The 23,965-nt window shown below is 39.9% G+C and overlaps 1 protein-coding gene across 1 annotated transcript in view; it reads right to left on the bottom strand.

Moving 5' to 3' along the window:
* Nucleotides 1-14,917: 14,917 nt before the first annotated feature.
* LOC137277723 (ankycorbin-like) overlaps nt 14,918-23,965 on the bottom strand; it is a 64,482-nt gene continuing 55,434 nt past the window's right edge. Inside the window, exons 18-22 of the mRNA XM_067809613.1 lie at nt 20,918-21,073; nt 19,148-19,948; nt 17,826-18,332; nt 16,657-16,722; nt 14,918-15,072 (exon numbers count right to left, since the gene is read on the bottom strand). Of these exons, the coding sequence (XP_067665714.1) occupies nt 14,998-15,072; nt 16,657-16,722; nt 17,826-18,332; nt 19,148-19,948; nt 20,918-21,073 (1,605 nt within the window). The 3' untranslated portion in view covers nt 14,918-14,997. The remainder of the gene's footprint in view (nt 15,073-16,656; nt 16,723-17,825; nt 18,333-19,147; nt 19,949-20,917; nt 21,074-23,965) is intronic.

The following is a 23,965-nucleotide window of genomic DNA, read 5'->3' as shown; positions in this document are numbered from 1 at the left end:
TACCATAGGTTTATATCATATTACCTCAAGCTTCGCTTAGGAGATCTGACAGAGTTGAATTGCTATTCAATCTTGAATGGCTACCTTGCAATCTACGACTGTCATGATACGAAAGTATCTGGATCTCCCCACTGCGCATGCGTGCAGACTCCACGAGAACTTCACTTTTACTTCAAGCGTGTGTGGGTTGCTATCTCTTTTTCAGCTAATGAAGTTAGACTTACTACACTTTTGCACTGATTCCATTTTGCAGGTTCTTGGTGTTGTATGTAATATTTTCAATCTTTGTGTCGGTTATAGCATATAAATTCGTTATCGTACACTTGTTGTCTACCTCATAGGAGACACAGTTGTGTGTCTCCTATTTCTGATGTTGCCTCCGTAATTTTTGCCAGATCGGTTTTATTTTTCAGAGGATTGGTTTCTGTTCGTATTTCTTCCGCCGTATCTAAGCTTTTTGTTTTAGTTTTTGTCACTTAACACTGTATCTAGTGTAATTTTGCTCTCCGTTTCGGGGAGGCAGCCATTTCACTTGTCAATTGCAAGCATGCTGCTGCACGCATGAGTGGTGCAGTCCATTACGTGGTAAGGGTGTTTTTCATTTATCCTTATGGTCATGTTTATATTTTCATTTAATACAGTAGTTGTGCATGGTGTGTAAAGGCCTGAATTATGTCAAGGATCCTCACCCTTGGTGTCCTGATTGTGCTAAGGTGTTGTTCACCCTCAAGCAGTGCTGTGCAGAGTGTATGGGGTTGTAAAGTGCAGAAATAAGTTTTTTTTGGTGGTGGTCAGGAAGAGGAAGACTCAGAAGTTACATCCCGCTACATCCCGAGGAGGGATCTGTTAGATCCGCCGTTACCAGAGGTCGCGGCCAGGGCAACGTGGCAGCCGATCATCGCAGGCCTGCAGACACAACCAGGGACGCCCCCGCCATCCCCAGCAGAGGGAAGGGGAAGCACCCCTATTCAAGACGTTAAGGTGTTGCCTGTCATGACTGAGACCTCCCGCCTGTAGCCGTGCCAGTTTTCCCTACACCAGTAGGTGGGAGACTGGGCATCTTTTGGAGGACTTGGACCAGGTCCACCCTCGAAGATCCTTACATTACCAGAATCCTAAAGATTCCACCGTTGACATCTCAGCCGGCGACACTTGTGTATCCAGAGACGCAGCATCAGTCGCTGGCAGACAACATCGAGGTGTTACAAGGGAAGTGTGCCATCGAGGAAGTGGTGGACCCACACCTCTCACCAGGGTCCTACTCTCCGATCTCCCTCATTCCCAAGAAGAACGCCGACAAGTTATGCATGATCCACAACATGGCGGAGTTCAATGATTGTTACTTGATGGAGCCTCCTCACTTCAAGATGGTATCTCTGGAACAGCTGCACTTCAAGTTGGTCCTTGAAACTTTGCTGTGCAGTCTCGACATACAGGATGCGTATCTGCACGTCCCTATCTACCCGGCTCATAGGAAGTTTCTGAGGTTTGTATTCAAGGGTCGACATTACCAGTGGTGAGTCCTGCCGTTTGGCATTTCAATGGCCCCGTGGCTATATACCAGACGCCTGTCAGTCGGTTTCTTCATATCAGGCAGATTGAGTTCAACCCATACATAGACAATTGCCTGCTCAACCAGTTCGAACTTCAGTTGCTACGCAGACAGCTAGACTTTGCCATCCGTCTCCTAGAGCAGTTAGGGTGGATAATCAACCAGGAAAAGTTGCATCCCACGCAGGAATTGGTGTTCATAGGCACAGGACGACCGTGTTCGGATCCCTCTCAGTGGGAGAAAATTTCCCGGCGCATGATTTAACACACAGAGGGCGCCTGATGCTACAGCTATTAAAGAAGTAACTCCTCTCGTACATACAGGCAGACGATGTTACGACACAGCTGTTGCTTCTGGTACATCTGCACCAACACCTGTGGTGGTGGACGATAGAGTCGAACGTCTGCAACAGAGTTTGCTTGACCAAGTTTGTGCAGGACCACAAACTATTTGTCATCACTCCAGGGATGGGGTGCACACCTCAGTGATCAGACAGCCTCGGAGCTCTGGTCCGACGTAGAAGCAGGATGGCACATCAACAATCTTGAGCACTGGGTGCTGCTACTACGCCGCTCCAACCTATTGATTGTCTCAGACAACATGACGGTGGTATGGCTGATTTTGAGACAGGGGACAACCAGGTCCAATTCCCTGCTGGATCAAATGTTCCGCTAAGCAAGCATTCTTGACACAAACGACATTGAGGCCAGAACTTGTCATATCCCAGGCTGCAGAAACGTCCTAGCAGATGTGCTCTCCCAACCAGCGAAGCCGTCCCCGACCAAGTGGATGCTTCACCCAGAGATGTTTCACCCAGAGATGTTTCACCCAGAGATGTTTCACCCAGAGATGTTTCAGCTCATATGTCAGGATCATGGGCACCCACTGATAGACCTATTTGCCACGAAGTTCAACACTCAACAACAATCAACTTCCAGTGTACGTGTCTCCAATACGGGACCAGGCAGCTTGGGCTGTCAGCGCTCTGTCGATGTCTTGGGAGGGGCTGGACGCGTATGTCTTCTCGCCGACAGTGCTAGTACCAGCAGTAGTGGCAAAACTGAAGCTCACAGGGAGGATCCGTCTGCTTTTGGTCACGCCTTGGTGGCCAGGGAGGACGTGGTTCCCAGAGTTGTGCTGCCTCGCAGGAAAAGATCCATTCCAGCTTCCAGAGTGGGATCAGTTGCTATGCCATCCCCACAGTCAGACACTGTACCCGGACCCGGCCGGCGTGGTTTCATCTATGCGCCTGGACCATCTTTCAAGGACTTTGAGGACCAAGGGGTACTCATCTCAAGTTGCGAAGATCATTGCCTGGGCGCACAGAACTTCCACTCGATCACTATGATGACAAGTAGGCGACATTTGAGAAGTTTTGTGCCCAAAAGTCACAGGACCCATTGTTAGCGTCACCTCAGTTCCTGGCAGAGTTTTTATGTTATTTGTGGTGTCGAGGAAACTCAGGGGCAGTACCATTGGGACTTACCTGTCAGCATTAAATTCAGCGTTAGCTGTCAGAGGAGATAGGAAGGTCTCGAAGATCCCGGAACTGGTTGCTATGTTGAAGGCGTTCAAGTTGGAGGACCAAAAGGTTAACTTCCGGCGGCCTACGTGGGACCTGAACGCTGTGCTGCCGCAGCGAGAGTTAGTGAAATTCACACGCTGGATGTGACTAGGGTCCAGTTTGAACAGACCAGACATGGGGCTGTACACTTGGGCCTTCTCTGGGATTTCCTAGCAAAGAACCAGCTGCCAAGTCAACCAGACAGGTTACTCACCATCCCCCCTCTTACTGCCATCATTAGACCAGAGGATCCGGAAGAGCAGTTACTTTGTCCGGTTCGAGCCCTCAGATTATATATCAAGAAGTCCTCTCCTCGTCGGGGAACTAGGAAGAGGTTGTTTCTCCCTTTTTCCATGACTACTAGAGGAGAAGTCACCAGGAACACAGTAGCCTTATGGTTGAGGCAGACATCCTGGCGTCTTACGACACACAGAATTTTCTGCACCCATCATCTAACAACCTGCACGAAATTCGAGCATTAGCATCAACAATGGTCCTGCACAGAAACTGTACAGTTCCCGACATTATGGCTGGATGCTTCTGGCGGTCCTCTACAATGTTTGCTTGGCATTACTTGCGGGACTGCAGTCTTTAGGACCATTGGTGGTAGCACAGCAACTCACGCATCCTTCCGCCCTATAAGGTACGATCTTACTTACCTTGGTCTGTGGGGATCTTGTTCTTACGTGAGATAATGTACCGTACCCCTCCATTGGTTAGTACGTGACCTAGAACACTGATTCTGGTTCCAGTTGACCTTCACGAGAGATTGTTGCAGCAGGCCGGTGTACAGTGAATCAGTAGTGGTCCGGCTGCCCAGAGGCATATGTGGGATGATAGACTCTGATGGTCCTCTGGAGTCCTGCAGCAACGTCCTGTCTGTTGCATCCATATGCGATAGACCTATGGTAAGGTAAGTAAAAAATTAGTCCCTCCCAATGCTGGATGCTCCTCCCCACAATAGACTCTTCGGATTGAGAAGTAAAAGTGAAGTTCTCTTGGAGTCTGAACGCATGCGCAGTGGGGAGATTCAGATACTTCCGTATCATGACAGTTGTAGATTGCAAGGTAGCCATTCAAGATTGAATAGCAATTCAACTCTGTCAGATCTCCTAAACAAAGCTTGAGGTAATATGCTATAGACCTATGGTAAGGTAAGTATTCAAATATCTAAAGTATTTAGATTTTAACAAATTTTAAAGCCAAAAACTTGGTTAGACTCCCAGCTTGAGTACAAGCATAGTTCTGGTGTCACCTGTGGTCATATTTCAGGAATATACTAGTAGCTAAAAGCTGTGTAACATAATACCCACTTCCTCATTGTAGCAGGCAGAGCAGTAGCATGAGGGATATGTGTGTTTTTATGCCCTTGTTTGGCGTTTATACCATGAAACAGTATTTTTCTATGTATCATTTTAGATGAGATTGAAACAAAATAATGTCATGTGTCGCGGTATAATCCACTACCTTGTATGTCGCATTTGAGCAGGATCGACAACTGACCTTCTGTGTCAAAGTGAAGCAGAGTAATCAACAAGCCTTGTATGTCACATGAAGCTGGATATTGAGCAATATTGAAACAATACTAGTAATAAACTGCCCTTGTATGTCACATTGAAGCAGAATAATCAACTACCTTGTATGTCACACTGAAGTAGGAAAAACAACTCTTTTGTATTTCATGTTGAAGCAGCATATTGAACACCCCTGTACATCACATTGAAGCAGGATAATCAACTACCATGTATGTCACAATGAAGCAGGATAATCAACTACCATGTAGTGTATGTCACAATGAAGCAGGATAATCAACTACCATGTATGTCACATTGAAGCAGAACAAGCATTGTCACTAAGGTGACATAACCCCCACTGTATATTATCAAATCAAACTTAAAAAGTAATGAAAGTAAAGGTCATAATTTAAGATGTCAACAAAAACACGAACAGTCAACCTCTCTTCACATCTTGATCTGTAGTTGTTGAAATGCACAAATATTTTCAAGACTCAGTTTGACCATGACATGAATGTCTTAGTGTCTGAAATATATAAAAGTAGTAATGAAGAAATTACTTATGGAAAAACATTCAAGGGAAGTCTTGAAAGTCTACGAGGAAGGTCCATTGAACTGTTCTTGAGATCTCACTCACAGTTTTATCTGTGGAACCGGCTGCCATGGGGTAGACAACTTACTGGAGTTGCCCTCTTGCTTTAACAATACAGTGTCCCCAACACTGAACTGTCTGTGTGACGTCTTATTTCTGGTATCTGCATATTGCTTCATTTTCAGCTTTGCACAGTTGTCATTTGCTCTGACAATCATCTCGATGTCGTCAGACACTACTTTGGTTCCAATTTCATTCTGCTGAAGCGTCAAAACATTAGTTCATATGGGACAACTGTTGTTGTGATGTGTGGAGTTGACCTGTATTGAGATAAGGCTTGGAGCTCCTGCTTCCAGTTTTTTTCCTTCCAGGATGGTGGATCTAATGGCCTTCATCATCGGCTTGTTAAAACTCTCAGCCTGTGAGTTAACACAAGGCCAGTGAGGGGTAATCTGTCTGTGTTTGAATCCTTTGTATTGTACAAAGTTGGCGAAATCTTGAGGACTGCCATTATCAGTCTTGAGCTCTTTTGGTGTCCGAAAGATCTTGTCCAGGACTGGGATTACTGTTTTGCTCGACACTGGATGTCGATAATGTTCATCAGTAACTATGAACAAATACTCCCCTGAAGGTATTGGTCCACAGAAATCTGCACTGTGTTCCGGCATGTCTGACAATTCCAGAGGTTCCATCGGTTTAGTGTTGCTGTATGTTGTAGCTTGACAGGACAAACATCTTTTGACCATGTTCAACATGCTCGGTAAGTTTGGGGAACGAAACTTTTGATGGAATTAATGCCTTTGTCCTTTGGATACCTTGATGACCCTCGTGTGCAAGTCTTAGCGCTTGCTCCCTCAAGGATTCAGGGATAACAATCTGTCGACCCTTGAGATGTATGTTGTCACCATGGCAAGTGAGTTCATCACTGATACGACTGATTTCCATGAGTTCATCACTCCTGATGATGTCATTGTTCTGCTTGGCCATCACATGTTTTAAGTTCTTCCAGCTGTTTTGTCAGATCCATAGCTAACCTTGTCGTTTTGTGTCAACATTGCTCTCGATGGTTTACACAGTTGTTAGACAGAGCTTCCTTCAAAGTGTCGAACGCACTGTCTTGCTCATCTGTCCAGTTCCATTCACAGGCTCATTTGGTGAGTCTTCGAAGGGGATCTGATGTTGTTGCATAATCTTTGATGAATAGTCCAGCTTTTGACCTCTCTGACATTTCCTGGTTTGTCTGTATTCTGTATGACATCAGCCTTCTTGGGGTCAGGTGACACACATTCTTGACTGAAGATTAAACCAAAGTCTCTGTAGAACTCACACTTTTCCTTGTTAAGTGTTAAACCTCTGTCTCTCAGTATCTGACAGCATCAAATGCTAAATCATGTTCTTCAGTGGTTCTGCCATATACTATGATATCATCACTACAGTTCTTGCAGGTAGGTATGTCTCTTAAGACAGTTCTGATTTCTTTTTGGAAGACTCCAGAGTCAGAAGACACTCCGAAACTCAGCCTTTCGGCTTCACCACTTCTTTAGACTATCGGATTTTACGTGACTGGACCAAAACAGTACAGATATACCCCTGAATGTGGAAAGTGACTGTTTCTTTAATAGCCACCTTGAGCTTGCACACAGGCTGTGCAACATTACCTCACTGAGTTCACTAGAGTCTGAAAGAATGACTGAGGCAAGTGGTTCCCTCCACACAATCTCTGTTCCAGCTGTGCAAGTGTGAGTGGCTGTCTACCTGCAGCTATCCTGTGCCCAATTTCATCCCAGAACGTTCAATCAGAGCCATATCTCGCGAAAGAGAGGGCCATGGAAGAACACAAATGTTGTTCTGAGCTAGATGATCCATCATCACCCTGGCTTTTTCAGGGCTGTAAACATCACTGGCATTGTTGGTGTGTCAAAATGGGTGTTGCCGGTGGATTCTAGTAGCCTGAAGATGCCGCTTAATTGTATCACTGGACACTGCTCCCCTTGACCCCGGAACTAAGGCTGCTGTTACTGTTGCTGCTTAAATTTGGTTCTTTAGATGAGTGACACATATGAACCAATCTTCCGCACGAGTTGTTACTGGTGGCCATCCAGTGTGGGGACGATCAGCAGCAACCCCAGTTTGTTGATGACGGTGAGTAACAGCGGCAAGATGATAGCCCACTTGTCTAACTACAGAGGTTGCAGAGCTACCTCTGTGCAACTTTCCAATGGCCATTCCCCTCTGCTTAGTCGGCAGTTTAGGCATTGTTTGTGTAGCATATACACCTCCAAGTGTCAGTACTGAATTTTTTTTTACACAAAAATTCATGCAGGATACCTCAGTGAAATGCATGCTTTCCATTCCGCACAGTGGATGCATGTGCTAAAATTATGGTTTGGGTGCACTTTGGGTGTGTCTGTGATGATATCTCATATCAACATGTAGTTGCATAACATCATCCCATCTGGGATTATTACATCACTTTACCACGAACATTCCATAAACATAAACTCTTACTTTTGTGAGACTTCATTTTTATCGAAACTTGTGTTTCTTTTGCTGTTCAGTATATGATGATCTGCAGGAAGTCTAGTGGTCAAGTTACAGCTAATGTCACCAACAGGCCAAAGTTAGAAACGATTTTCAGCTAATTTTACCAACAGGCCAAAGTTAGAAATGATCTTCAGCTAATGTCACCAACAGGCCAAAGTTAGAATTGATCTTCAGCTAATGTCACCAACAAGCCAAAGTTAGAAATGATCTTCAGCTAATGTCACCTACAAGTCAAAGTTAGAAATAATCTTCAGCAGATGCCTAATGGCATTGGGTGGTCAGGCACACTTACTTGGTTGTCCTATGTCATTGTATCCCAGTTGGCCAGATCAGTGCTCACAGTAAAAATTACTGGACTGTCTGGTCCAGTCAAGGTTATTTACATGCAACTATCATACTGACGAGGGCAGAGTGAAAATAGCAAACACAGATCAAAGGACAGGGTGAGATTCCTCACTTGGAGATTGTGTCTGAACCCATTTTGTTTGACTGGGAAGATTCAGAATGAGTTTTACAACCTCCCACACGAAGTACTTCATTGTCACAATTCTCTTTAGTGACAGCTTGAAGGTACAGAATCCTGTGTAGTCAAAAACAACAGAAACTTTGAAGACACATTATAATTTATTCTTTGTTCAAATAAGTATATGAGCATATGTGTGAGGTTACTCAATATGTGATATGTATAGATACATAGATATATATGTTTATAAATATAAAATGCTTGTGTCTATGATGCCACTAGACAAACTTAATCCTTGCATGTGGAAATATATTTGTAATAATTTCCTTGGGGATCAACTAAAATGAATCATAAGTGAATTTGATTTATTTGAATTGATTAAGACCTATCAACTCAAATCAAACCTCATGCTGGAGTACTGTTCTTGAGATAAAAATCAAAATGTTGACTTTTGTGAAGATCTCCATGGCAGTATACATGAAATTTGGTTTTATCAAAAAGAACCTCTACAAGGTACTATGTCTGATATTACAAGTATTCATGGTGTGACAAAATAACAGTTCAGATGATATATATGGAACATATGACGAATATATTGGACAGGTGTTTGTTTTCTGTCACGTATCAAAATCAAATTGTAATAAAATATTTGACAATTTTGTAGGTGCGTTTTTATGTTTGACTTAACAGTTTGACTGGCTGTTGGCACATTATGTGCTTTCAAGCACCCTTGTACATAAAACAGTACATGATGATACTTAGTGACTTTGTCACAACTTCGGCACAATATTACAACTTCTCGAATTATGCAGATAATTGCATCACATGTTCACCAAATCAGTGTCCTGCAAACATCCTTACAAATATCAGTAATTTGTAACCATATCACAGATCCTACTAGCATGCTAAACAAACAATTTCTAACTGCAGTCAGAACATTTCGTCTTCACCAGCATGATTACAACTTCAATTTATATTCTTGTACACAGGTCAAGCCAATTATGCCCACAAAGAATCACATACATTTACTGTCTGACGTAAACAGTCCTAATAAAACTGTACAGTGTTCAGCAGAAATAAGACATGAGGACTTCACATTTCAGGGTATCTACAGCCATGAATCATTCTAAGGCCATGAAAAGATAAATACAAAACTAAATATATGCCTAACTTCAACTTCACAAGATATAAAAAAGGACACCTCTTTTTCATATTCCTGCTCAACCTCATCATAAAAGCGATTAGTTTTCGTCAGAATCTCCACCACATAAGGATGATGTTATTCTGGGCTTTGCTTGTAGGTGATTCTCTCTTGCTGATACTACTGAGCACATCATGAATACTTACAGTCAGATGACATCATATAGTCACTGGAATATCTGGCACATACCTATCCATCATTACATTTGTTCAGAAGTGTTCAAATTCCAATGTACAGCTTACATGTAGTTGAAAATGGACAAAATTCCACTCTCTGTATTCTAAGCTGCTCACTTTGTAATTGGCTTGCATATAAACTGTATCCTACATCATAAACATGCAACAGGATTTGATAGTATACGACACAGTTTGAAGGCCCATGACTGATTCCCCACTAGGGTACAAACAATGTGAAAAGCCCATTTCTGGTGTCCCCCACCATGATGTTGCTGGAAAATTGCTAAAAGCAGCCCAAAACCCAAATCTCTCACTTGTAAGGTGAATCTATCTATAGAACAATATCAGGCTGCATAAAAATAATAAAAAGTTTCTTGGGCACATTTTTTTCAAAAGAGACGAGGGTGGTATGAATTATTTTCAAGTTTTGATTTGAAAAAATGTGATGAGGGAGGAACACAGTTTTATTTTTCCTCTCAAAAATACAGCTTGGATAGTTTAGCACGTGTTAATGAGTTGTAGATTCAGCCACACTTGTTCTTACAAACACACATTCTTATAGTGGACAAATTGATGATTGGGACACAGCCAAGTCAAAATTACTTTTTTTCAAATGGCAATAAAAACCTGTTATGCACACAAATAAATGTGATGCACCGATGCCCAAGAAACATTTCACTTTATTTAGTCTTAGGCATCCATTTTGTACAGTGCACCAGAAGGGAATTCTTTGTTATTTGTTCCAAAAGTCTGAAAGTAAAAATGCACAGCTTAATGATGACCGCTTTCCACAGCCTACAATACAATCTCCTGGTTAGCAGATTTAAGCCCTGTGAAGGTGAACCCATGTTAGTGGCAACTTATGTGTAGCTGTGACCATAAGGTACTTACACTGTTGCTGAAATATTATGAAACTTATCAATACTGTTCGTAATTACTATCAAGCACTAACAATAAGCTGGCTATGATGACAGTACTTGTGTCAAACCTCTCAAATATAGTCTCTCCCTTACATGCTTTAGTAGGGATACCATACATGTTGGATCAACGTGACTTGACTGTATTTCGACACGTCGCTGTACACCTCATGAACTCCGAGTGCATTAAATACAGTTTGTGTCAGAGAACAGTTCGAGATATGTGGAGAGGTTATACTGACTGACTTGCTCATACAGGTTCTGGCAGTTAGAGACACTGGAGAATTTCATCACGATACGTATTTGTACTGAACAAAAAAGATAACGAAATTGAAAAATTTGACGAATATTATTTTTTTACACTGTTTCTCACATCCACAGCTAAAAATATTCCCTAGTCTTTTCAGCATCCTTAACTTTTTACGTCCAACAGTAAACAATAACAATAAAATTGTGCAGTGGCAACTGGGACTTCTACTGAATGCAACTTGCATTGAAAATGGCATTAACAAATAGCTGAGACAAACTGTGGTAGGTTGAGTTCAGGCAGAGTGTCACATGAGTAGTCAATAATTCATTTGAAGACCTTACAGAACATTTGGCAAGTACAACCAATAACAATCAAAATTTCACTTGTGATTCAAAGATTAAGGAAAATAAGTCTTCAAGTACGATCACTCAATGCTTGACGTCTGTAAACCTTCGTAAATATATCAAATAGCAAAAGAAACACAAGTTTAGAAAAAATGAAATCTCATAAAAGTAAGCACTCATGTTTATGTCTTCTTTTAAACTTGACAAAAAACACTTGCGTTTCTTTTGCTGTTCAGTATATGTTATATACTCTATATCATAATGGATATTGATTCACAACAGTGAATGGCAGGAATGAATCAACATTATTTATCTAAAAATAGCTCTCAAATTCTTATTTTACAACTTGATACTCTGTAAATAAAAGTCAATATGAACGAGCAGATATAGAACTCACAACCATGCACTATACATCAAGAATTCCTCATGTATTTTACCACTAAGTTTACCAGTCAGCATGCATTACATGTTTTCTACTTCCATCAGTTTCATAAATCAACTGAGACATGTATCAGTTATACTGACATTAACTGAATGTTGTTTGTTACGTGTTAGACTTGATATTAATCATTGACTTTGGGCCATACCAGGGGCTCAGTTTCCTTTTTAAAGTCCCTTGCCACAAGGCATTTGCCACAGGGCAAGTGACTTCAAGAAAGTAACCGGTCCCTACTAATTTTCCACTTGTCTTGATTTTTTAGACATAATAATAATGTAATTAGGAAAGAATAAATCAACGTGGTACTTGATGTTAATGCTTAGTATACTATTTATTGAGAAGTGATAAACAGCCAGAAAGACTTTGTTAACATTGTCAGATTTAACAGCTACATTTTGAGCAGTTGTGAAATGAAATGAAGTTTATTTGCAGTTTGAAACCATAAGCAGACAGTATCTAGTAGAGCATAAATAGGTTTGATATTATTATCTGATTGCCCAAAGTGAAAACTGACCTCAGGTTCGGGCTTCAGGTGATGGAATTATTTAACCCCTGCATACATACACTATTATCTTAGCACTGAATTGTAATCATGATATCAAAATCATAACCCTTTGGCAAGTCTCAGTTTATGCCAAGGTCAGTATCAAGGTGCTCAGAGGAAGGAAACTGGTACAGACTGTTTCTCATGGAACAGCACCTGATGGTATGGAATGATTCACCAAGGTTCAAGCTTTGATGGTATGCCTCTGTACACAAAGGTATGGCTCTTGCAATGTGCAATGAATCCCATAGGGACAAATCTTCATGGTATGCATTGCATCTCAAAGGACTTATCCTTGATGGTATGCAATGCATCCTAAATGATTCAACCTTGATGGCATGCAATGCATCCTAAAGGAATGAACGTTGAAGGGAATGCAATGTATTTGAACCTTGGTGGTATGCAATACATCCCAAATATATGAATCTTTCATGGCATGCAATGCATTCCAAAGCAGAAAACCTTCAATGTATGCAATACATATCAAAAGAAAGATCCTTGATGACATGTAATACATCCCAAAGGTACAAACCCTGATGGTATACAGTACATCCCAAAGGAACAACCCCCCGATGGTATGCAGTACATCCCAAAGGTACCAACCATGATGGTATGCAATACATCTCAAACGTACAAACCCCAATGGTATGCAATACATTCCAAAGGTACACAATGGTAGGAAATACATACCAAAGGTACAAACCTTGAAAGGATTCCATGCAACACACAGACATGAACTATGGTCTCTGAAGCAAGGATTAACCCTCTTGATCAGTTCTGATGTTCGTATTTTCAGATGAATATGATATGATGATATGCATGCTTGCATGTGAGTATACATGTATATATTTGTATATATACTTGCTTTTGATTCTGTAACATTGTGCTGCAAATGAAGGAGATGGGGAATGCCTATATGATGTTAAATTCACACAAAAATTCTTTCAAAACAAAACTTATTATATAAATGACAAACAGTGTATAATATTAAAATCTGAGACAAAACTTTCATGACATATTATAGGTATACCCTATCAAATATAAAAGAATATTCAATAAAACAACTGGAATGTACTGGGGAAGACTCCCTTCATAGTAAATAAAAGAAGTATCAAACATTATTTATGAACAGGTTCTTGAAAATACCATTTTCAAGTTCACATATTTAATTTGCTTGCCATAAATCAGACAAATCAACACATATGAGCTGAAAATTCCATAAACAGGTATCGATGTCACCTTCAACATGAACACATTGACATAGGGTCTTCAGCTCAAAGGATGAAAAATCTAGTGACTCAAGATTACCTAATCTGTTTTAGCGAGAGTCAACATATACTGACAGACTTCCAGAAAATGACCACTTATACCACTCACAACATCTCTAAAATAATGGAAGCAATGGACAATTAATTTGTAAAAAGGAGGACAGAACCCAAATTTAAGAAATTATACAATAATTTAGGGAAAGTATCAGTCTACCTCCTGACAGATGATACTACCAGTGATTACTTATTATAGAAAGTGAGTCCTTTCAGAGTGTTCAGTCTTTACAACATATAGCTAAAATATTTTCTGTTCCTAGTCATGGCCAAAAGCACTGCATGAAAGCAGAGCCAGCTTTTAGGAAAATATTATATTTACAATCAGCCTCTATTTTGTTCACACTAAAATTACTGAGCACTTTTCCAACACAACGCATCAGTGGCTGAGGTACAGGTTTAATTTCTTCCAGTTTGCTATTACATATGTTCTATTTCTATTGTTTAAACTAAACGCATCTAATACAAGCTTTGGTTTAACTTGCATGTGCAGCGATAAAAATAATCAGATAATGTTATATCCTGTGACGGAAAATACTTGGTAAAGTTTGAGGTATATTCAAGTTGAACAAACACATGTGATACCAATTATGTAACAACAGAATTCGATAAAACACAAGAAATAAAATGAAATATTTAGCACCCAACCTGTATGTGTACAGACATGACAAGTGCATCCATTCATTTCTCTTCTAATGTAAGGGTTCATCAGTTAAAACTATCCCCACAACCAACGACCCTAATCATAAACCCATAAGGTCTCTTACTGTTAGTATTCTACATAAATTATTTAAAAGGAGTTATTAAAAAACACCTCCCACTGAGGCATTGTGCTTGATTAGTTTTAGTTTGCTCCATATGTACATAAGGTGTTACAGTTTGGGGTTAAAAAGACATATTTTTGACACAGAGGAAACACATGAATAGAATGTAACTGTTTTGTCTGCAAAAGTTTCTTCCACATCAAACACAACATGACATGTAAAACTTCTTAAAAAACATTAGATGATGTAAATGTGTGGAATGATTTGAAAGGCAAGCAACCTCCAATATCTAAAATCATCAATCTTAAGTTACAGAACCTGGTGTTAAAAAAAGCTTTAAACACGATAAGACTTAATGTGGAGAAATATTCTAGTACCCCAAATTTGTATTTAAAATCCTGAGCATCAATACTAAAAGATGTTGAGTACTCTTACAACACCAAGAGTTAATGTAAATATCTGATATTCCTCAACTACATTAAAATGAATGAAACAAACATTTTGTTTAACAATGGTTACATACTGACGCTTTGTTTTCACAATGGCCATCCATCAAATTGCCAAATTGATTTCAGTCAAGAATCTTAACCGATTCATACTGGTAGTTGACTTCAACAGATGCACACTTCACATTTACACGTCCTCATTAAACTCTTAAAATGAAAGAACTTGAATTGTTAAGCAAATAAAACATATTTTCACATACAGACTCTATTTCCATAAATTATCTATGACACCAGTCCCATGGTGTGGTGTAGTACAATATCACATTGCAAGTGCGCTGGTGTCTGAAGGTGGCTGGTGGTAGCGGTCAACAGAACTGTTCCATGCTGCGTAGTTCGATGATTTGGTGCAAAGCTTGTTTCACATCAGGATCCATGTGGCCCTGGAATACACATTAAACGTTACATTTTGGCAGTGGTGTAGTCCAGTGTTTACAGTGTTCACTCATCATGTCAAAGGCTGGGTTCGTGCTTCAGTGAAACCTTGACAACTGGTTCAGAATGACTGCCCTCAAATGCTACCAATTACTGAGGAGTGGTATCAATTCTTACTGGCAAACAAGGATAAGTTGAGCACTGACCTGACAATTGAACATTGGTTAATATGAGTGCCACCCACTTGCACTTGTCATTGTGAGCGAAAGGGACCATGGCTGTACACAACCAAGTGTACTATGATGAGTGACGTGCTTGGCTTGTCTCAGCAAACTCCTATGCTCAGAATCAATTTCATCGTCATGCACTGTACATGTTCTAGCCTTCATCTGCTCTACCTTTCACAAACCAAATGGGTTTGGTAATTGCAGTGCATTGTCCACTTCTTGAAAACGCATTCTCTGCGCCAATCCAACTTATCTTTGTTTGCCAGTACTTGTCTTCAGCTAAGTTGCTTACCCTCATGAAAGCAGCCTAGTGCTTATTTCTAGTGGATGTCTGTCACACATAGAGAGACTAGGTAATGGTACTAATTATAAAACAATTAACCTTTATTGAGCATAGAGTTGAATACTGACAAATTTAAAGATAAAAACTTCTTTCAGTCCAGATTCTAATACCATTATCTAGTCAACATTAGAAAACAGTCAAAGAATCTGTAACAAAACCTGGCACTGAAAAACAAAGAAGTTTGCAGTTCACACATTTGTCAGTATTGTACTTCACAACTTTCTAAATTCCACAAAATTCATTCCTGTCAGTAGACTACGACTTTTGATTGCAACAAATATAAACCCATTTAAACTGAAAAGGAGCCTTGGTCAGATGGGAATCTAGACTTGATTCAATTAGGGGTTATGAATTGCAGAGAGGGCTAGGTACTGACACTTCATCTCTGAATATAACAAATGTTGATAGTAACAAACAAACCCATATAAACTGAAAAGGAGTACGAGGGAGAACAAAAATTCAAAACCTGAAATAATCTATACATGCTTCATTATGGTTTTACGATTGCAGAAAGGGCTTGGTAAAAGGGAAAGTTATGTGGTTCAAGGACTATGAGACAGGCTAAGGACCAGGCGGTAGTGAAAATGATGGGATTCAGGGACTGTGAGACAGACAAAGGACAAGGCGGTAGTGAAAATGATGTGATTCAAGGACTGTGAGACAAACTAAGGACCAGGCGGTAGGGGAAAAAATGTGGTTCAGGGACTGTGAGACAGAAGAAGGACCAGGCGGCAGTGAAAATGATGGGATTCAGGGACTGTGAGACAGACGAAGGACCAGGCGACAGTGAAAATGATGGGATTCAGGGACTGTGAGACAGACAAAGGACCAGGCGGCAGTGAAAATGATGGGATTCAGGGACTGTGAGACAGACGAAAGACCAGGCGGCAGTGAAAATGATGGGATTCAGGGCCTGTGAGACAGACTATCTCTCTTCATAGATGCTTATAACCTCTCCTTATACCAGTAATGCTAAGCCAAGATGGTCCAATGAACACTGTAACTGCAGCAAGGTGACTCACCTGTACAGCACTAATAAGATGAGTTCGGTAGACACTGACAATATCCTGGTGCTGACGGTCAAATTCCTGGAACATACATACTTCATGTTGTATATATCATATATTGCTCCTCAGGAAAATATGATGAGAACTGTCAAACAGCAAAGAGAAATGTACTGGAAATAAACAAAACAAAAATCCATGACAACTTTGGAAAGCTGGCTGATATTACTTAGGTAAAATACAATCCACATTTTGAATTTTGTCCCCATGCTAATATGGATTGGAGAATATACAGATTATGTAATCCATAGTTCATATAAAACTATTACTTGATACAAACACAGTTGGTTAATAGGAAACAACACACTTGTTAAATCAGGAAACAGAAATTTTATCAGATTTGTGCACAACTGGGAGTATGTCTTGTAAAATCTCAATAATGACTTTTCTAACTAGCTATCAAACCCAAAGTCCACCAATTGAAATGAATTTAAATACCCTTTGATGATACTGTCCAAGAATCAATCAAACCATATGTAAGGATATATTTTTATGAGACTTGGATCTGCAAAGTACTAAATCACTTTCGATTAGTCAAAATAAATCCATTACTGTAACAATAATCGTTTTGTTCACTAGTTGTATACATGTTTCAACTTGACCACATAACCATTCAGTTCAGTAACAGTTCCACATTAATGCTAATGTTTGTTCGAGTCATCATAGATCATGTGATCTCAATGCAATTACACCCAGTTGAGCTAAATGATGTGTGTCGTGAGTATACCCATTTCCCAATGTTAAGATTACATTGCAGTCAGTGCATCCAATCATACAGAGTGTCATCGTACCTTAAGCAAAGTTTCTGTTATTGCTAAAACCCCACTTAGCTTTAAGGCATGCATGTGCATAGCTTACATTAGCTGGGAATTATCTCGTCCAACAAGGGCCACTCACCTCTTTCACACACAAGCCCACACCCAAACCACATCAATGCTAGTTTACCTAACAACCTTAGCCGAGCTAATTTCTTGACTACTCCTTTGACAACCGAAACACTGAAAGAAACTCAACACAGACACGGCAAATATTTACAACAGTCAACATCTTCAGTCAAGACAGCAAACAACCACAACAGGGAACAGTCTTGTTTCGACCAAAAGAATAGAAATCAATCAAAAACGTACAGCTAACTGTTGCTGCAGATGGGAAATCTGTGTCTGTAGTGACTTGATCTTGAGTGACCTTTCTGGTTTGCTATCACTCTCAGACTTCACAACCTGTTTCTTTGTCTCAGTCTCCCCATTTGTGAGAGAAGCAGACTCAAGACGCTCCTTGGAATGTACCAATTCAGCCTGAACCTGTTCCAAATCCTTTTGCACTTGTTTCAGTTCCGTATTCACAAGTTTCAGGTCTTCCTCCAAGGTTGTATTTGCTTTACACAGTTCACTCACAGTCTTTTGAAGTTGATCTCTCTCTGCTATCACGGCCTCATTCTCTTTCACTAACTTTGCATGGTCTTCTGGTGCTTCGTCAATTCTGATGTTCTCTGTCTGACTGTCCATGAGGTCCTGCTCAAGCTTCTCCTTGTCCTTCAGGAGCTCAGTGTAGTCCTGTTCCAGCTGGCTATAGTCCTGCTGCAGGATGTCGTGTTGCTGTAAAACTCCCTCGATTTCCTCAACTTCAGCTTGAAGCTGGCAATGTCATGGAAACATGATTACGAAAATAGGATTTGACCAACAATATTTTAAGTTAAACACTGATAATAGAATATTTGATCAATATCAGAAACTTGAAATTCTGGGGACCATCAGAAAAGTATCACAGTTTCTAAAATTAAGAGGAGTGCCAAGAATATACACCAGAATTCCATTAAGGGTTTTGGTACATATGCTCTGAACATGTGTTAAATGACATAACAATTTAAAGAAATTTAGGTAAACATGGTTTCACTGCTCCAGCAATATACAACTGGTTTTGTATTTTCAACTGACATTTGATACTGAACCACAAAAGGTATGTATCAACTATGTCAAAGCACACTGCACTAGAACAGGTTATCTACTTATTACTAACACACCAATTACGATCAATGAAATACTTTGCAAGTGGCCTGCTTTCACATATAACCATCGGGCATTTTAGTCACCTCTTAAAGTGTGAAGTATTGGGAGATTTATCAGATACAAATTGATCAAAACATGATGAGTCAGAGAATAACATCTTTCAGTGAGTGAGGAAATGTCGATTTCTGAATATTTCAGAAATATTCTAGCTACACCTCTATTTAGTAAAGAATTGGTTTGGAGGCAACAGATAGTGCATATATGAGCACTGGCAATGATCATTGCAAACCTATTGCACCACAGAATCCCCAACATTCACAGAAGTTAACATTCACAAAATACTGAGGGGATGGTGAATGTCAGATACAGAAATACATATTAGCCATAAATAAATGTAAAGGAGTACAAAACAATTAGGAATGTGTCACCCAATATTTCCATACCTGATCTCTCTCTGTCTCCATGATCTTAATCTGCTCCTGCATACTCTGAACCTCCTCCAGCAGGATCTCCTGGTCATGCTGCAACCGTGACGAAGTCGCCTCCAGCTCCTCATTTTTCACCACCAACTTATCTCTTTCTTCTAGCAACTTGGTAAACTCCCCAACCTTCCCTGATAAATTAATTGCACAAGTCTTCCTCTCTAAGTCCTCATTCTCCTTTACAACCTTCTTGTACTTCTCCTGCATCTTCTCCAGCTCATGCACCAGCTTCTTCAGGTCCTCATGAAGGGCATTACCATCAGACAACAGAAACTCGTTTTCTTTCACAAGTTCATCTTTCTCCTGAAGAACCCTTTCAAATTCTATCTGCAGCTGCTCCTTGTCAGTCTGAAGCTGGTCAAAGTCTGATTGGAGATCATCCCCAGCTTTTAATATTGCATCAAATGTCTCCCGGAGTTTCTCCAACTCATCATTCAACACAGCACACTGATCTTGTAGCTGTACATTCTGGTTCTCTAAAAACTCTATCCTTGAATGATCTTCTTCTTTCACTGAGGACCTTTCCTTTTCTTCAATTTGACCATCTTCCTTTTCCTTGGGTTGAGGACTGTCACCATTTTGATCATTTTGAATCCTAGTTTCACTCTGTGACTCCAGCTGTGGCTCCAACTTTGGCTCCAGTTTCACTTCCTCTCCATTCTTCATGTCTTCTAGTTCCTTACTGAGTCGTTTGTTTTCCACAATCAGCTCCTCCTGATTAATGGCTCCATTCAGAAGTTGAAACTCGGACTTCTCTTTGAACTAGACATGAAGGAAGAGACATGACAAATCATCAGTTCTGTTTGACTGAGGTTTCAATCCTCTTTAAGATTCTTTTTTTAAACAAAAGCAATAGATTAACAACTTCCTACTGTTCATGAAATTTATGCCATTTGGGACATATTGGAAGGAACTCCGCTGTTTGATTAACCTCCCCTCATACTTATATTGCTTGAGGATTTAGATATAACTGAGACAGTGAATGAGCTTGATGTCTGTCCTATCATAATATCAGTTGTATGTGGGTCAAAACCCAGACTGACAAGGGCTGCAGATGTGTACCACTTGAGAGAACACCCCAAGAGAGGACATTGTATTGATAACACATGAAACATCTGGAATTGAAACCCTCAGCAGATCCTGGCATGATTAAGGGAGGTAATAATCTATTTTCAGTCATGGATCAAAGGACTCCTGTTGAACCAACTTTATTGCTAGAGTCATGAATTCTACTAAACATTTGAGAGAGTAAATGTTGTTAAATGCTTCAATCAGCAAAAATCCAAATAAACTGTGGTAGCCTCTTAATGATATGAGTCTTAAGAAAAGCCACTGGTTGACAGTGTTAGCAATGTTACAAATCACCCAATATTAAAACTGCAACAATTAGAGTTCCCTCAGATTTCCATAACACAGTATTACTGACTACAGACACAAATCCAGGAAGATCCAGGATACAACTGGCCTTCAGCAACTCAACAAGCACGAATGTTCATTGGTGGATTGGGTGATCAGGTTCACCATGGCCGATGCATGTCTGAGCATTATAGTGTTCATTTGTCTGGATCAATGCTCCAGACCCATTTATTTACAGACCAACATCTGTAAGCTGGAATATTGCTGAGTGGACCATTAAACAACAAAACGTAACATAAAAACATAGAATCTGACCTCATCAGTGGACCCAAAGGCAACATAAATTCATAACTACAAAACAATACAAGTTCTTACAACTAGAATCTCTTTCTGCATGTCTGCCTTCTCTGCCTCCAACCGAAGCACAGCTTGCTGAAGCTCATTGATCTGTTGGTCCTGCTTCATTTCCCCTGGCTCCGACTTCGTCTGGAACAAGTACGGAGAAGGCTCTCGATATCCATTGGGAAGACTCTACAAAGACACATGGAAGAGAAATCAAACACATGGACACTCAAAGTCTACTCCTGAATCAGTGGTCAGATTTACAGACTAAATTTAAGGCCCTCATAAAGGATACGTAAAGATTTTGGCTATTACCAGACTAAAATGAAAGTCTAAAAACTTAAGGTCCCAAGCTAACTAATACTGTTTCATCACAGTTATTTCCCTTTGACTAAATCCCATGCTTGTCATTATAAAATGTAATGCAAACCACTGTCTATAGGAATAAACCAATACTAACTGGTAAATGAAAATGAGATGAGCTAATCAAACGTTAACTTAGAATCATATAAGCCAACCACAGGGTTCAAATTTAGCTTTCAGAAAGAATATGACAATTTAATATTTTTTGTTTACTGTTATTAATAAATAAATGCTTAATTATGTTTGTTTGTTGTTTAATGCCACACTGCAATATTTCAGCTAAAGAATCTTCCCAGCAAATATTACTAATAACATCCATAGAAAATTAAGGAGGAACTAGAGAAGAATTTCCTCAGCAGATTTGTAAAACAAACTACCACAAGCATTTTGTGTCACCTGCTACATCATGCATTTCTTACTGACATAAATATCATTATCTAAACATAGTCATAAGCCCTACATGATTCTGTTTCCTGTGCAAGCATTTCAGTATCAAGGATCACACACAACACAGTGATCAAAAGAACATTTGCAAACTTGCATTCAGATGCATGCTTCTCGTGCAAAAGAAACAGATCTGAAAAGCACCAAAAACATTCTTTTGTGACATTACTTTTCTACATCACTGTACTAAACTGTGACAAAAGTTAATATCTTTGTGTCATGCAATGATTCCACAAATGAGTGACTTTCAACCATTTTTAACAGTTCTCCAGTCATAGCATGAAATGTTGGCTTGAAAAGTCTGAAATGATGCTAGTCCAAAAGCCTTTACCAATTCATAGGAATCCATGGTCCGGGGCATGGTACTGACATTCCATGATCCTAATCTGAGTAACGCAAGATTCAAACCTATGACCGTAGGGTCCTAACAAACCTAAACTTCACATAATAGGAATATTATTCATGGTTATTATAGACTGGGGAATATTGCATGCATAATGATTACTTTTGCTCAATACACCGTACAGTCATTGTATATGTGACAATATATTCCACATATTAAGGTGTAGTATGAAAGATTCATATTGTTTCTACATAATTTAATAATAACATTAGCCATTACTGACCCCAGCCTATGTTTGTACACAAAGACATGGAGATTACACCTTACAGACAGTCAGTGAGCAGAGAGCTTATAACATATAGAATCTATTTTATAGTCTCTAGAGTGAGTGAGTGCGTCGGGTTTAATGCTCCAGTATTTCAGTGTCTACTTGAAGTGATGCAGATCTCTGACATGATCCACTTCGACGACACCAACATGCATGATCACGGTGCAGACAAACCCAGAAATACAATTCAAGACAATTCAAACCAATGACTACCATTTCCTGCTCTGCCCAAGGGATGTAACTCTGAACATCCAATAGCAGCACCTTAGACAAGTGGGCCACCCATTCTCCATACCAGATCTGAGATGGTGAGTGAATGTGTGAGTATGGTTTTACACCACTTTAAGCAATACTAGTATATGACCAATATCACAGCAGGAAACCATGCACACACTGTACCCAAGTGGGGAACTGAACACAACTCATTGGTGTCATTATCATATGGTTTAACCACAAGACTACCCCACAGTCCCAAATCTGAGATAACAGAACAAGGTTCAGTTTGAAGAATGATAGGATCATGCTGCTTTCCTGCATAATCTGGTCATGCTTGGACGTAATGACTCAGTGAAACTACATGCTCTACAGATGATCAAATCAAACAACAGACACCTCACACGCCTAAATTATCCTCCCTGCAAAGAAGCATATGTATAGTGTAAAACATATTCATTGAAGTTTTCAGTTTGTAGCAACAAAACATTGCAAGCATTTTGGATACAGCTGATTCCTAATTACACAGACACTGTGTTTATTCACAATTGCTTCTAGTATGTACACACTTTTGAAAAGACAAGACACCACAACAACTTTCAGGTTTTCGGCATCTTACTAGTCGCCAATTTAAAACTTTTGATGAAAATGTCACTTGTAGATAACCTGAGCCCCTTCTGCAGGCTGCTTTTTGCCCCCATATTTCAGGTATGTAATGTTTCTTTAAATTCTAATTAATAAACATTCAAAACTATTTGTTGAACCCTTTTGAAGTGCATTCAATGATACAGTGTGGAAACAGCCTGTAACATACAACTATGTCAATATTGTTATGACAGCTAAGATGCTAACTGATCACGTGTGGTAGTACAATGATATTGCACTCTGCTTGACTAATAAAGAGTCGAACATTAAGTGTGTTGACTATACATTTTTGTATCTACATTAAAGAAGGTTTTGTTGTGGTTTAGAAATGCATATGTGTTGCTTGCACCTATGACAGTAATGAGACCTTGACCTTCAAAGAGTAATCTCAAGCTTTATTGGCTGCACTAATGACAGCATTGACACCGTGACCTTTCCAAGAGTAATATAAAAATATCTACACATGAAGTGAATGGACCAAAGAAAGCAATGAGATCTTGACCTTTAGTCTGATTGTTTATTTCACAGGCTCATAATACAAAACTTTTCACCTTGACCTTTGATAGACTAAACTGAAAATCTCCACATACATGCTCAATTGTCCATTGACAGTGCTGACATCAGGGGCGGATACAGCTTTTTGAAAAAGGGGGGTATGCACTACTAAAAAAAGGGGCGTGTGCTCTTTCTGAGTTTCAATGGTCATATAAAAAAATTCAAAAGGGGTGGAGGGTTTGGGGGCGCA

This window comes from Haliotis asinina, chromosome 3 (assembly GCF_037392515.1).
Source record: "Haliotis asinina isolate JCU_RB_2024 chromosome 3, JCU_Hal_asi_v2, whole genome shotgun sequence".
NCBI classification, from domain to species: domain Eukaryota; kingdom Metazoa; phylum Mollusca; class Gastropoda; order Lepetellida; family Haliotidae; genus Haliotis; species Haliotis asinina.
This window is presented reverse-complemented; position numbering and strand designations above follow the sequence as displayed.